Raw genomic sequence first — 15,745 nt, 5'->3', positions numbered from 1 at the left:
ACCCATAGGGAGAGGGGGGAGCAGAGGGAGAGGGAGAGACTGATAGGGGAGATGGTGAGGGTGGATAGGAGATATGCGGAGGCTCCGGAGGAGGGATTGCTGGGGGAGCGGCGTAGCCTTCAGGCCAGGTTCGACCTATTGACGATCAGAAAGGCGGAAGCTCAGTGGAGGAAAGCACAGGGGGCGGTGTATGAATATGGGGAGAAGGCGAGCAGGATGCTGGCACACCAGCTCCAAAAACGGGACGCGGCCAGGGAGATTGGGGGAGTGTGGCGGATAGAGCTGGGAAGGTGGTGCGGAGGGGGGTAGATATTAATGGGGTCTTCAGGGACTTCTATGGGGAACTGTACCGGTCTGAACCCCCGGTGGAGGGGGTCCAGGAGGCTGGGAGCTGGGGGGCCCTGCACAAGCTCAACCTCACAAGGTTGGTGGAGCAAAAGATGGTATGTGTTACCGCTGTCACTGGCGGGAGGGTGCAGTCCGTTAAGATGACGGTGCTCCCAAGGTTTTTGTTCCTGTTCCAGTGCCTCCTCATCCTTATCCCGAAGGCCTTTTTTAGGAGAGTCAACAGGAGTATTACGGGATTTGTGTGGGCACATGGGACTCCGAGGGTGAGAAGAGTGTTCCTGGAACGGGGCAGGGATGGGGGGGCTGGCGTTGCCCAACCTCTGCGGGTACTATTGGGCTGCCAACGCAGCGATGGTGCGTAAGTGGGTAATGGACGAGGAAGGGGCAGCATGGAAGAGGATGGAGGCGGCGTCCTGTGTGGGCACGAGCCTGGAGGCGCTGGTAACGGCGCCGTTGCCGCTCCCTCCAACGAGGTATACCACAAAACCCGGTGGTGGCGGCTATCCTCAAAATCTGGGGGCAATGGAGATGGCATAGGGGAGAAGTGGGGGGCTCGATGGAGGCCCCGATACGGGGGAACCATCAGTTTGTCCCAGGGAGCATTGATGGCGGATTTCTGGGCTGGCACAGGGTAGGGGTTAGGAGGTTGAGGGACCTGTTTGTGGAGGGGAGGTTCGCGAGCTTGGGGGAGTTAGAGGGGAAGTTTGGGCTCCCCCCGGGGAACATGTTTAGGTACATGCAGGTGAGGGCTCTTGCCAGGCAGCAGGTGGAGGGGTTCCCCTTGTTGCCCCCACGTGGGGTGTAGGACAGGGTGCTCTCGGGGGTGTGGGTCGGAGGAGGGAGGATTTCGGACACATACCGGGTAATGCAGGAGTTAGACGAGGCCTCGGTGGAGGAACTGAAGGGGAAATGGGAAGGGGAAATGGGAAGAGGAGCTGGGTGAGGAGATTGAGGAGGGGACGTGGGCGGATGCCCTGGAGAAAGTGAATTCCTCCTCTTCCTGTGCGAGGCTTAGCCTCATACAGTTCAAGGTGCTGCATAGGGCCCACATGACGGACCAGGATGAGTAGATTTTTCAGGGGCGAAGACAGGTGTGCTAGGTGCTCGGGGAGCACAGCGAATCAAGCCCGTATGTTTTGGGCGTGCCCAGCGCTGGGGGAGTTTTGGAAGGGGGTAGCAAGGACGGTGTCGAGGGTGGTAGGATCCAGGGTCAAGCCAGGCTGGGGATTCGCCATTTTTGGGGTTGCAGTGGAGCCGGGAGTGCAGGAGGCGAAAGAGGCCGGTGTCCTGGCCTTTGCGTCCCTAGTAGCCCGGCGGAGGATCTTGTTCCAGTGGAAGGATGCGAGGCCCCCAAGCGTGGAGGCCTGGATCAATGATATGGCGGGGTTCATTAAATTGGAGAAGGTGAAATTTGCCCTGAGGGGATCAGTACAAGGGTTCTTTAGGCGGTGGCAGCCTTTTCTGGACTTCCTGACGGAACGGTAGGGAAATAGGCCGGCAGCGGCCGGGGTGGGGGGGGGGGGGGGGGGGGGGGTTGGTTCGGTGGGAGGGAGAACTGTGTACATGGGTTTGTGGGATGTGGCAGGTGTTATCTCTTTCCCTTTTGTTGTTTGGGTGTTTTTTTGTTTTTTCGTTTGTTTGCAGTTGCTTTTGAAGTTGGGTGGGTGTTGTTCTTGGGTTTTTACCGCGGTTGTTCTGTTAATATTGTTGTGATGTTTATATTTTGTAAAAATCTTAATAAAAAGTATTTAAAAAAATAAATTTTTAAAAAATTATTCCGAAGGCTTTCTTTAGGAGGGTTAACAGGAGCATTACGGGGTTTGTGTGGGCGCGGAAGACCCCGAGGGTGAGGAGGGTATTCTTGGAGCGAGGCAGGGAGGTGGAGGGATTGGCGCTGCCCAACCTGTGTGGGTATTACTGGGCTGCGAACGTGGCAATGGTTCGTAGGTGGGTGATGGAGGGGGAGGGAGCCGCATGGAAGAGGATGGAGGCGACGTCCTGTGTGGGCACGAGTTTAGAGGCACTGGTGACGGCCCCATTGCTGCTCCCCCTGGTAAGGTACTCTTCGAGTCCGGTAGTGGTGGCTACCCTCAAAATCTGGGGGCAGTGGAGGAGGCATAGGGGGGAAGTGAAGGCCTCGGTTTGGTCCCCGATACGGGGGAACCACCGGTTTGTACCAGGGAGGATAGATGGAGGGTTTCTGAGTTGGCACAGGGCAGGTATCAGGCGGATGGGGGACCTCTTCCTAGACGGGAAGTTTGCAACCTTAGAGGAGTTGGAGGGGATGTGGGTTCTACCCCCAGGGAATTCCTTTAGGTACATGCAGATTAGGGCGTTTGTTAGGCAGCAGGTAGCGGAGTTTCCGCTATTGCCATCAAGGGGGGTTCAGGACAGGGTGCTCTCGGGGACGTGGGTTGGCGAGGGTAGGATCTCGGCAATTTATCAGGTGATGCAGGAGGGGGAGGAGGCCTCGGTGGAGGAGCTGAAAGCGAAGTGGGAGGAGGAGTTGGGGGAGGAGATTGATGAGGGGACGTGGGCTGATGCCCTGGGGAGGGTGAATTCTTCCTCTTCTTGCGCACGGCTTAGTCTAATTCAGCTAAAGGTGCTGCATAGGACTCATATGACTGGGACCAGGCTGAGCCGGGTCTTTGGGGTGAGGACAGGTGTTCGGGGAGCCCAGCGAATTACACCCACATGTTCTGGGCGTGTCCGGCGTTGGAGGGTTCTGGAAGGCGGTGGCGGGGACCTTGTCCAGGGTGATTGGCTCCAGGGTGGAACCGGGCTGGGGCTCGCTATTTTTGGCGTAGCATCGGAACCGGGAGTGCAGGAGGCGAGAGAGGCCGGAGGAAACCCACACAAACACAGGGAGAATGTGCAGACTCTGCACAGACAGTCACCGAAGCCGCAAATCGAACCTGGGACCCTGGAGCGGTGAAGCAACTGTGCTAACCACTGTGCTACCCTGCTGCCCTAATATAGGGTGTGAAAAAAAGGCCACGGAATTGTGATGAGGGTACATACAAATTTAACATTCATGGGAACACGAGGAAGCCATTCAGCCCCTCAAGCAAGCTGTTGGGGAGGGTTTAAACTAATGTGGCAGGGGGATGGGAACCGATGCAGGAAGTTGGAAGGTAGTAAAACAGGGACAGAAGCAAAAGGAAGTAAGGGAGAAAGTGCAAGGCAGGGAAGCCATAGTCAAAAATCAAAAAGGGCGACAATACAAGGTACAGTGACTGAGGGGAGCTCAGTGAATAGGCCCAGTAATACTAAAAGGAATAAAACTGGAGATGTTAAAATTCAAAACAGAGGTTAAAAAAACCAACATAAGTGTCCTTTACCTGAATGCTCGTAGTATTCGGAATAAAGTAAATGAGTTGATGGCGCAAATCATCGTGAATGACTATGATTTAGTGGCCATTACTGAAACATGGTTAAAGGATGGTCACGACTGGGAGTTCAATATCCAAGGGTATCAAACTATTCGGAAGGACAGAGTGGATGGTAAGGGAGGTGGTGTAGCTCTGTTATTTAAGGATGACATCCGGGCAATAGTAAGGGATGACATCGGTGCTATGGAGTATAAGGTTGAAACCATTTGGGTGGAAATCAGGAATAGTAAGGCGAAAAAGTCACTGATAGGAGTAGTCTATCGGTCACCAAATAGTAACGTTATGGTGGGGCAGGCAATAAACAAAGAAATAACTGATGCATGTAGAAATGGTATAGCAGTTATGGGGAATTTTAATTTACATGTCGATTGGTTTAACCAGGTCGGTCAGGCAACCTTGAGGAGGAGTTTATAGAATGTATCCATGATAGTTTCCTAGAACAATATGTAATGGAACCTACGAGGGAACAAGTGGTCCTAGATCTTGTCCTGTGTAATGAGACAGGATTGATTCATGATCTCATAGTTAGGGATCCTCTCGGAAGGAGCGATCACAATATGGTGGAATTTAAAATACAGATGGAGGGTGAGAAGGTAAAATCAAATACTAGTGTTTTGAAAATGAATGAAATGAAAATCGCTTATTGTCACGAGTAGGCTTCAATGAAGTTACTGTGAAAAGCCCCTAGTCGCCACATTCCGGCGTCTGTCCGGGGAGGCTGGTACGGGAATCGAACCGTGCTGCTGGCCTGCTTGGTATGTTTTAAAAGTCAGTGATTTAGCCCAGTGAGCCAAACCAGCCCCTTTTGTGTTTAAACAAAGGAGATTACAATGGGATGAGAGAAGAACTAGCTAAGGTAGACTGGGAGCAAAGACTTTATGGTGGAACAGTTGAGGAACAGTGGAGAACCTTCCAAGCGATTTTTCACAGTGCTCAGCAAAGGTTTATACCAACAAAAAGGAAGGACGGTAGAAAGAGGGAAAATCGACCGTGGATATCTAAGGAAATAAGGGAGAGTATCAAATTGAAGGAAAAAGCATACAAAGTGGCAAAGATGGGTGGGAGACTAGAGAACTGGGAAATCTTTAGGAGGCAACAGAAAGCTACTAAAAAAGCTATAAAGAAGAATAAGATAGAGTATGAGAGTAAACTTGCTCAGAATATAAAAACAAGACAGTAAAAGTTTCTACAAATATATCAAACAAAAAAGAGGGGCTATGGTAAATATTGGTCCTTTAGAGGATGAGAAGGGAGTTTTAATAATGGGAGATGAGGAAATGGCTGAGGAACTGAACAGGTTTTTTGGGTTGGTCTTCACAGTGGAAGACACAAATAACATGCCAGTGACTGATAGAAATGAGGCTATGACAGGTGAGGACCTTGAGATGATTGTTATCACTAAGGAGGTAGTGATGGGCAAGCTAATGGGGCTAAAGGTAGACAAGTCTCCTGACCCTGATGGAATGCATTCCAGAGTGCTAAAAGAGATGGCTAGGGAAATTGCAGATGCATTAGTGATGATTTACCAAAATTCACTCGACTCTGGGGTGGTCCCGGTGGATTGGAAATTAGCAAACGTGACACCACTGTTTAAAAAAGGAAGTAAGCAGAGAGCGGGTAATTATAGGCCAGTGAGCTTAACTTCGGTAGTAGGGAAGATGCTGGAATCTATCATCAAGGAAGAAATAGCGAGGCATCTGGATAGAAATCGTCCCATTGGGCAGACGCAGCATGGGTTCATCAAGGGCAGGTCGTGCCTAACTAATTTAGTGGAATTTTTTGAGGACATTACCAGTGCAGTAGATAACGGGGAGCCAATGGATGTGGTATATCTGGATTTCCAAAAAGCCTTTGACAAGGTGCCACACAAAAGGTTGCTGCATAAGATAAAGATGTATGGCATTAAGGGTAAAGTAGTTAGTAGCATGGATAGAGGATTGGTTAATTAATAGAAAGCAAAGAGTGGGGATTAATGGGTGTTTTTCTGGTTGGCAATCAGTAGCTAGTGGTGTCCCTCAGGGATCCGTGTTGGGCCCACAATTGTTCACAATTTACATAGATGATTTGGAGTTGGGGACCAAGGGCAATGTGTCCAAGTTTGCAGATGACACTAAGATGAGTGGTAAAGCGAAAAGTGCAGATGATACTGGAAGTCTGCAGAGGGATTTGGATAGGTTAAGTGAATGGGCTCGGGTCTGGCAGATGGAATACAATGTTGACAAATGTGAGGTTATCCATTTTGGTAGGAATAACAGCAAACGGGATTATTATTTAAATGATAAAATATTAAAGCATGCTGCTGTGCAGAGAGACCTGGGTGTGCTGGTGCATGAGTCACAGAAAGTTGGTTTACAGGTGCAACAGGTGATTAAGAAAGCGAATGGAATTTTGTCCTTCATTGCTAGAGGGATGGAGTTTAAGACGATAGAGGTTATGCTGCAATTGTATAAGGTGTTAGTGAGGCCACACCTGGAGTATTGTGTTCAGTTTTGGTCTCCTTACTTGAGAAAGGACGTACTGGTACTGGAGGGTGTGCAGAGGAGATTCACTAGGTTAATCCCAGAGCTGAAGGGGTTGGATTACGAGGAGAGGTTGGGTAGACTGGGACTGTACTCGTTGGAATTTAGAAGGATGGGGGGGATCTTATAGAAACATTTAAAATTATGAAGGGAATAGATAAGATAGATGCGGGCAGGTTGTTTCCACTGGTGGGTGAAAGCAGAACTAGGGGGCATAGCCTCAAAATAAGGGGAAGTAGATTTGGGACTGAGTTTAGGAGGAACTTCTTCACCCAAAGGGTTGTGACTCTATGGAATTACTTGCCCAGTGAAGCAGTTGAGGCTCCTTCATTAAATGTTTTTAAGGTAAAGATAGATCGTTTTTTGAAGACTAAAGGGATTAAGGGTTATGGTGTTCGGGCCGGAAAGTGGAGCTGAGTCCACAAAAGATCAGCCATGATCTCATTGAATGGCGGAGCAGGCTCGAGGGGCCAGATGACCTACTCCTGCTCCTAGTTCTTATGTACCTTGGCTGATCTGTGTAATAATTCAATCGACCCTCCTTCAACCTTTAACAGCCTTGTATAACAAAAATCTATCAAGCTCAATTGTTTAAATTTTCAACTGCCCTTGCCTCAACAGTATTTTATAGAAGAACATGCCAATCCTTCACCTTCCATAGTTTGAATAAGTGCTTCCTGAGATTCCAGAGAATATACACCACCATAAAAGGTCTTTCAGCCATACAGTTTCATGCTGGAATTTGTGCTCCACTTGAGTCTCCTGTCTTTCCACTTCTAACTCTATTAGTATTACTCTCTATTTCCATCTCCTCAAATATCCACCTAACCTCCTGTTAAATAAATACCTCAAACACTCCATCTTAATAAATTCTACACTGTCACCACCAAGGTTCCCTTTAAGATGTAGTTGATTTGTGTGACTGTTTTTTAGTGCATGGTCCCTATTTATTATTTTGCGACTGCACGCACACATTATTTATCCCACGCCAAGACCTCCGGGTACACTGTAACCACCCACCCAGGTAGCTGAGCAGGAACACTGCCCACATTCTCTGGGTAAAGAAGTTTCCTCTGAATTTACTGTTTGATTTCCTGGTGACTATTTTACATTGATGCCCTCCAGTTTTGCTATTCCTCACAACTTTATCATAACCGTTCATCATTTTAAACCCTTCTATTGGATCAGGGGATTTTCACAGTAACTTCATTGCAGTGTTAATGTAAACCGACTTGTGACAATAATAAAGATGATTATTATTATACCCCTCAGCCTTCTCTTTTCAAAAGAAAGATCCCAAATTGTTCATCCTTCCTGGTTGGTATAACCTCACATTTCTGGTAACATATCCTTTTAATAATATGGCAATCAAAACTGTAAACTGTAAACAGCACTCCAACTGCACTCTAAATAAGGTCCGATAGAAGTTTAGCATAACTTCTCCATTTTCTAAAAAATAAATTTAGTGCACCCAATTCATTTTTTTTCTAATTAAGGGACAAGTTAGCTTGGCCAATCCATCTACCCTGCACATCTTTGGGTTGTGGAGGTGAAACCCACGCAGACAAGGGGAGAATGTGCTAACTCCACACGGACAGTGACCCAGAGCCGGGATCGAACCTGGGACCTCGGCGCCGTGAGGCAGCAGGGCTAACCCACTGCGCCACCGTGCTGCCCAACTTCTCCATTTTTGATCCTCCTCAACATTAGCTCCAGCACTTGCCTGATTAACCTGCATCGCTACTTTGTGATTTGTGTACTTATACTTCCAGATCCCTTTCCTCCTCTACATCATTTAGTTTCTTATTTTCCAATGAATGATCTTATTTTCCTCACCAAAATGTAATACCTAATGATTGTCTGTGCTGAAACCCATTTACCCATTCTTCAAGTTTATAATAATAATCTATTGTCCCAAGTAGGCTTACATTAACACTGTAATGAAGTTACTGTGAAAATCCCCTAGTTGCCACACTCTGGCGCCTGTTCAGGTACATGGAGGGAGAATTCACAATGTCCAATTTACCTAACAGCGCGTCTTTCTGGACTTGTGGGAGGACACCGGAGCACCCGGAGGAAACCCACGCAGGCACGGGGAGAACGTGCAGACTCCGCCCAGTGACCCAAGCCGGGAATCGATCCTGGGACCCTGGAGCTGTGAAGCAACAGTGCTATCCACTGTGCTAACCGTTAATGGTGGCGGGGGATTTTCCAGCTGTTTTCACCAGCAGGATCTTCCCGTCCTGCCCATGGCGTGGGGGAGGTGACCCATTCAATGGGAAATCCCGTCGACAGCGACGGGACCAGAGGACACGGCCGCCACCGGGCCACCTCCCGCCTCCCAGAATCACACTGCAGAGGGCTTGGAAAAGTCCCCCTAATATCTTGTGTCAATCGTTGCTGTCCTCTTCAGTATCAACTACACCCTCCAACTTTGTGTCAACTGTAAATTTAGAAATTGTGTTTTTGATTCCAAAATATAAATCATTAATGTAAACTGTAGACAACAGAACTTCCAGAACTGATTCATGTGGAACCCCCTTTTTCACCTTCTATCACAGCGAATAATTACCCTTTCTGCTTATTCTCAGCTTTTCTCTTGAAGCCTGAACAGCCCAAATCAACATGGTGCAAAAGAGTGAAAAGTTATATACAGATGAGACGGCATACGTTTAAATTAAAAGTGTGGACAGGTGTTAAGATGCACAACAATTAGAAGGCAGTATTCAGGTGTGGGCAACTTTCATTCAATTACAACAGTTTAATCTAGCATGCACTACTATTGTAGCTGTCATTAAATGTTTCCAATGTATTGCAGTGGAGATTACATTCCCTCAAGAGTGCAAAAGCCCACGAGGAGGCAACACTGTGATGTCAACAGTTTCACCTGCGTCCTTCGCACAAATAAATCTCGGGGGCAGAAGCGTGGCTGGGTGGCTCAGATAGGAGCTAATACCATCTTAAAAACTATATGGATTCTGTTGTAAGTGCAGACATATTGTGGTTTTTGCTGCAGGCTGATTGACCTGTACGAATAAAAATGCAATGTCACCATAGCCAGCCTTCTCAATCGAAGAGGTTGTGAATGCAAATCTGCACTAACTGCGCCTTTCTTTAAAGTTTCATTCATGAGCAACTGGATACATGCAAATCATGGGCAGTGGTCACTAATTTGAACATGCAGTACAGGATCAGCAATAGCTAGAGATAATTAATTACAAAATTACTTCTATAAATGGAAAAATAGCACGGCTGCCTCCATGTGCTCTGTATATTTGATTCATGCTGTGGATGCAAGTGCAGATATCAGAATATAAAATGTTAAACATTTTTTTGCGTTGTATCACTGTGTAGGACGAAGACTAAAGCCTGGTTTTTAACTTACTGTGGCGGTTCCAGATACAGGCTGCACATTGGCAATTGTGCCACTCTGTTCCCCAAGAGTCTGACTGGATGCGTAGATATTCAGAGTATGGTCTGGGGCAGGCGTCTGGCTTGTGTAGTCCTGAGTGTGTGGAACAGTGTATTCTGTTGGAATCCCATTCTGAGGAGGAGGAGGAGGAGGGGGAGGGAATGGAACTGTTGCGTACGGCTGTACCATAGCGTCTGGGGTGGCTGCTGGCTCCTGGCTACCCTAAGAAAGATGAATGAAAAATGACATTTGAGGAACGTTTCTCATGACATTGTTGGACAGGGTTTAAACGTGCAGCATTCAATGACCTGACTGACACGTTCACATTTAGACACCAGTAACAATCCTGCAAGAAATGTTCTCTCCGAACAACTGCAGCAAAACATCTGCTAATTTATCAGACCGGAAAATTGAGAAATTACCAGGAATTTTAGAAATAACAATTTGTTTCCAGTACAAGCTAAAGAGAGAAAGAAAAATTGCAAATACCGAAAAACTGAGATTCAGGAAAATCCTGAAACACAGGAGTGAGTCAGTATCTGCAAAGAGAATCGACAGCTTCATATCTCCAGGACAAAGGACGCCAACCTGAAACCTTAGCCTGTCTTTCTCTTTCCAGATGCTGACACTTGTGCATTCCTGGCATTTTCTATTTTCATTCCTTTGTAGAAGTTATTCCCAAAGAGTTAGATTAGAAATCCTTTAGCCTTAATTAAATTTGAACATACCGGACCAGATAGAATGAATCAAGCAATTTTCAAACACTTGATTTTGAAATACAAAGCGATTAATATAAAGAATTAATAAAATGTTAGGGCAGCACAGTGGCTAGCATTGCTGCCTACGGCCCTGATGTCCCAGGTTCGAATCCCAGTCCTGAGTCACTGTCCGTGTGGAGCTTGCATATTCTTCCCGTGTCTGCGTGGGTTTCGCCCCCACAACCCAAAGATGTGTAGGATAGGTGATTAACCAGACTAAATTGCCCCTTAATTGGGAAAAAAATTGGGTACTTAATTTTTTTTAAAAATAGCATGTTACAACAACCTTTCGCTATGTAGCAGAGTCTCAGATTAGCGATACAGAATTGTTACTTTCACTACAGACATTTTCCATTGTACTCAATGCGAGTGCAGTCCAGCTCGATAACACAACGTATGGAAAGTGTTCAGAGGACACCACAATCATTGCTCACTAATGTCTTCCAAATGGCATCATTTAAAAATTTTTTTAATTATAAATTTAGAGTACCCAATTCATTTTTTCCCAATTATGGGCCAATTTAGTGTGTTCTATCCACCTACCCTGCACATCTTTGGGTTGTGGGGGTGAAACCCACGCAGACACGGGGAGAATGTGCAAACTCCACACCGACAGTGACCCAGAGCCGGGATCGAACCTGGGACCTCGGCGCCGTGAGGCAGCAGTGCTAACCACTGCGCCACCGTGCTGCCCCCTTCCAAATGGCATCATGCAGAACTCTGCCCAAATTACAGCAGTGTATTACTCTGGTATGAAAAAAATAATGGTGGTTAGGAAAGCAGTGATTTTCAAACAGTTGTGAGGTCCCCAGCAAACATCGGCCCGTTCTCACGTAGTAGTAGCAGTAATTGCCGTTTTAAACCTGTGTTCGAAAATCTGACTGATGAAAATTACATAAATGCTTGGCAGAATTTTCCATTTCAGAGACTAAGTACTGATGCCAGGACTGAATCGCACGAGGACTACAGGCCCAAAGGTGGTGCCAGTCTGGGAGTGATGACATCCGGCAGACAGGCAGCCCATTCGGAGCTGCTCGCTCCAGAGGATAGCCACCATAGGGGACCCAGTTCAGGGGGTGGGGATCGCAGCAGGCTGCCTCCCTATCCCATGTACTACCTGGGGACCCACCAAGATGGAAGGTTAGGGCACGTAAGGCTAGAAAGTCAAGTTGGCATGGGTGAAGCACATAGCTGGTGAAGCTGTAGCCTGCCTCGGTGCTCTGTCTGAAAGGTGTGAGGGTGGGCTGGGCTGACCCGGGTTAGGGGGGGAGGGGGGAGAGAGAGTGGGAATTGGAGCTGGGCAGGGCAAGGGTCCCCAGGGCAGTCAGGGGCTATCCCCGGTGACGCTCCCCAGAGGCGGCAGGGGGTGAGGCTAGATATGTGGGGGGCGGCATGTGTCCCGCCATCACACACCGTCCCGACACCTACCCACCCCCAATCCCGGAACCCATCCCATCGATGGCCAGCACGCATGCAGGGATCACCTGCGGACAGTGGAAAAGTGTTACCATGAGCAGGAGTCAGACGGTGTCAAACAATGCGGAGCACCAGAGCACATCGCGGAGCGGGTCACCGACATTCTCCAGCCCAAGACCAGCACCCTGCAGTGAAGCAGGTAGGAAACGGGAGGGGGGTGCAAGGAGGGTGGTCAGGGGAAGGGGCTGGGATGTTTGAGCTGCCCCCGGCCAGGCCCCCTAGTCGGCAGATCTGGTGGCCCACCAATAGATTTTTCCCATGCGCGGTGGCCCTGGCGTACACATTGCATGGCTGCCTGTGCCTGTCCGGGCCCCATGCCCTGCCCATCCTGGCCCTGCCCATCCTGGCCCTGCCCATCCTGGCCCTGCCCATCCTGGTCCTGCCCATCCTGGCCCTGCCCATCCTGGCCCTGCCCATCCTGGTCCTGCCCATCCTGGCCCTGCCCATCCTGGCCCTGCCCATCCTGGCCCTGCCCATCCTGGCCCTGCCCATCCTGGCCCTGCCCATCCTGGCCTTGCCCATCCTGGCCCTGCCCATCCTGGCCCTGCCCATCCTGGCCCTGCCCATCCTGGCCCTGCCCATCCTGGCCCTGCCCATCCTGGCCTTGCCCATCCTGGCCTTGCCCATCCTGGCCTTGCCCATCCTGGCCCTGCCCATCCTGGCCCTGCCCAGCCTGGCCCTGCCCATCCTGGCCCTGCACATCCTGGCCCTGCACATCCTGGCCCTGCCCATCCTGGCCTTGCCCATCCTGGCCCTGCCCATCCTGGCCCTGCCCATCCTGGCCCTGCCCATCCTGGCCCTGCCCATCCTGGCCCTGCCCATCCTGGCCTTGCCCATCCTGGCCTTGCCCATCCTGGCCTTGCCCATCCTGGCCTTGCCCATCCTGGCCCTGCCCATCCTGGCCCTGCCCAGCCTGGCCCTGCCCATCCTGGCCTTGCCCATCCTGGCCCTGCCCATCCTGGCCCTGCCCATCCTGGTCCTGCCCATCCTGGCCCTCACCCACATCTTCCTCGTCGGACATGGCCTGGCGCCCTTCCTCCACCATGTCGCCCCTTTGATGTGCAATTTTGTGGAGGACTGCACATTGATGGGGTGGTACCACTTCGGGTTTTGTGAAGTGCTCCCCCTCACGTGGCGATGCTTGTCGGGGGACAAGCAGTGAACCCTGTTGTCCGGGCAACCTGGTGGGCTCAGTCCATATTCAGGCTGATGTATTGTGCCACCCAGGCACACAGAGCCTCCATGACGGCACAGAGGCACCTCGCGGATTCAAGTGCGCCATGGTGTGGCAGATATGCCGTATGGTCTCCCAGGTCAACTGGAGTCTGATGGCAAGCCTGCCGGTAGCACGTGCTGGTACACACGTGGCCTAATGCAGCGCCACATTGCCACCTCCTCCTCAGCCGGTTGGACAGCCGGCTCTCCATACTCTCTGGTTGGCTCCTGTTCCTCTGGGATAGGCTCTGCTGCTGCAGGGCTCTCCCCAAGCACACATCACCCTCCGTGCTGCATCCCTTTCCCAGCCGGTGGCTGGCATTAGGGGAGGGGGGCCTTCGACTCGGACACCCGCCCATGCCGGCAGGGTACTGCTGGCTGGTGCTACCCATGCTCACTCCGCGTCCCCTACCCTGCGTTCTCCTCGAAATAAAACCAAGTCTTAATCTTATGGATGGGTAGATATTCAGAGTATGGTCTGGTACTGAATCTTGGTTAGGGGCTGGTTTAACACAGTGGGCTAAACAGCTGGCTTGTAATGCAGAACAAGACCAGCAGCGCGGGTTCAATTCCCGTACCGGCCTCCCTGAACAGGTGCCGAAATGTGGCAACTAGGGGCTTTTCACAGTAACTTCATTGAAGCCTACGATAAGCCATTATTATTATGTACTCTGCATAAGGATTGGAGCCCCAAGCAGTTAAAAGGTCTCAAGAGACAGGGTGAGAAATAGAATTTTTTAAAGCCACTATATTCTGGCAAAACAAAGTTACTCATTTGTCACAATCTGACCTCGGGTCCAGAGTCTTCACTGACCCTCATTAAATTATGGGTCATAAGTTATGTTATAGCTTAGCAACTGCTGGATCCTATGCTCTCAGGAGGAAAAATTAAAAAATGATTTTATCACGTGATCAGGATGGGAATACGATGAAATATGTTTCACAAAACACAATTGCCAGTGAAAACTGATCATTCATATCCCTTCCACCCACCCCTGCTTCAATGAGAGTAGAGGCTGAGATTTTTAAAAATTAGACCCTATAAACACGAATAGAGCTCCATCACATCACATTAAACATTGCCCACCCAGCACAACATAACACTGCCCATATCCAACACACAATGGTTCCCTGGAGAGTTCAGTCAATATGAAAAATCCAACCAAACATTCTCTGAAGGAACGCAGTCAGTGAACAGTATTCATCCAGAACAGAAGATGGAATTACTCTATTCTTAAAAAGGAATTAATTAATCAGCATGGATACATATATAAGTGACAGATGGGAATGTCTAATTTTACTGAAATGTTTGATAAATCACAGAGGAAAAACAGAAGATGGTGTCTATATATATATGACACACACACACACAGATACATACAAGATGCTACTTGACAAAGGACTCATTAAAAATGATGGCGGATATTTTCAGAATTTTTGGAGAGTGCCTGGGGACGGAACACAACTTTTCAAAACAGATATTTTTCAAATTGTCAGCTGAGTCTCAGATCTGTACCAAGAATTCTTAATTGAAATGGAAGTTTCTTGTTATATAATTCTAATACGATTTAGGAACTACACATGTATGTATGCATAATATCTGGAGTGTCACATCACTCATTCGGCACTCAAATTTGTGAATCAAACTAATAACATGCAAGTCCTGAGCACATGATATGGCCTGAGAAATAAATGTTAAGAGTTCCATCAAATGAGAATCTAAAAGTTTGATTATTCTGAACTTTTGGGAAGCACACAAGACACCTACCAGATAAGAACATCTAACACATTGTGGGGAAAACGTAAGAGGACTGACAAGTTAGCAAGCAGAAAGGGCAGAAAGGCGGCAAATGCAGTTCAATGCAAAGAAAAATTAAGCTGTACATTCCGGGACAAAGAACAGTGAAATTCAGTACACTCAACGTTAACATTCTTAGTGAGGAATAAAGGGATCTAGGAATTAAAATTCATTAACTTTTATAGTGGGAAGGCAGGTAGAAAAGACTGCTAAAAGGTCAATCGAATTTTGGGATATATGGGGTAATAGAAGCAAACAATGAACCCAGAAAGACCAAAGGCAGGCAAATTAAAAAGAATTGGAAAATAAATTAATAAGCAGCAACTAAAAGGATGGTCGAAGAAAGGTTAGGGCTGATTAAAGATGAAAAAAGAAATATAATGAAGGTATTAAATGCCTCTGACTTCAGAGGAGTGTACGGTAATAGGAAGAAAAAGGGTATAAAGGAAGGAGAGCAATGAGCATCAAGCAGGGAAGGAGAGCAATGAGCATCAAGCAGGGAAGGAGAGCAATGAGCATCAAGCAGGGAAGGAGAGCAATGAGCATCAAGCAGGGAAGGAGAGCAATGAGCATCAAGCAAGGAAGGAGAGCAATGAGCATCAAGCAGGGAAGGAGAGCAATGAGCATCAAGCAAGGAAGGAGAGCAATGAGCATCAAGCAAGGAAGGAGAGCAATGAGCATCAAGCAGGGAAGGAGAGCAATGAGCATCAAGCAAGGAAGGAGAGCAATGAGCATCAAGCAAGGAAGGAGAGCAATGAGCATCAAGCAGGGAAGGAGCAATGAGCATCAAGCAAGGAAGGAGAGCAATGAGCATCAAGCAAGGAAGG

The 15,745-nt window shown here is 48.5% G+C and overlaps 1 protein-coding gene across 12 annotated transcripts in view; it reads right to left on the bottom strand.

The window, feature by feature from the left end:
- LOC119956312 (RNA binding protein fox-1 homolog 1-like) overlaps nt 1-15,745 on the bottom strand; it is a 229,362-nt gene that overhangs the window by 81,214 nt on the left and 132,403 nt on the right. For all 12 annotated transcript variants that reach the window (XR_005458619.1, XR_005458621.1, XR_005458620.1 and 9 more), the window contains one exon: nt 9,645-9,893. Coding sequence is in view for 9 of the 12 variants with exons in the window: in XM_038783414.1 (XP_038639342.1) it covers nt 9,645-9,893 (249 nt within the window). In the remaining 3 variants the exon portion in view is untranslated. The remainder of the gene's footprint in view (nt 1-9,644; nt 9,894-15,745) is intronic.

Source organism: Scyliorhinus canicula, chromosome 23 (assembly GCF_902713615.1).
Source record: "Scyliorhinus canicula chromosome 23, sScyCan1.1, whole genome shotgun sequence".
NCBI lineage: Eukaryota > Metazoa > Chordata > Chondrichthyes > Carcharhiniformes > Scyliorhinidae > Scyliorhinus > Scyliorhinus canicula.
The sequence above is the reverse complement of the archived record's forward strand: the minus strand, read 5'-3'. Positions and strand labels throughout refer to the sequence as shown.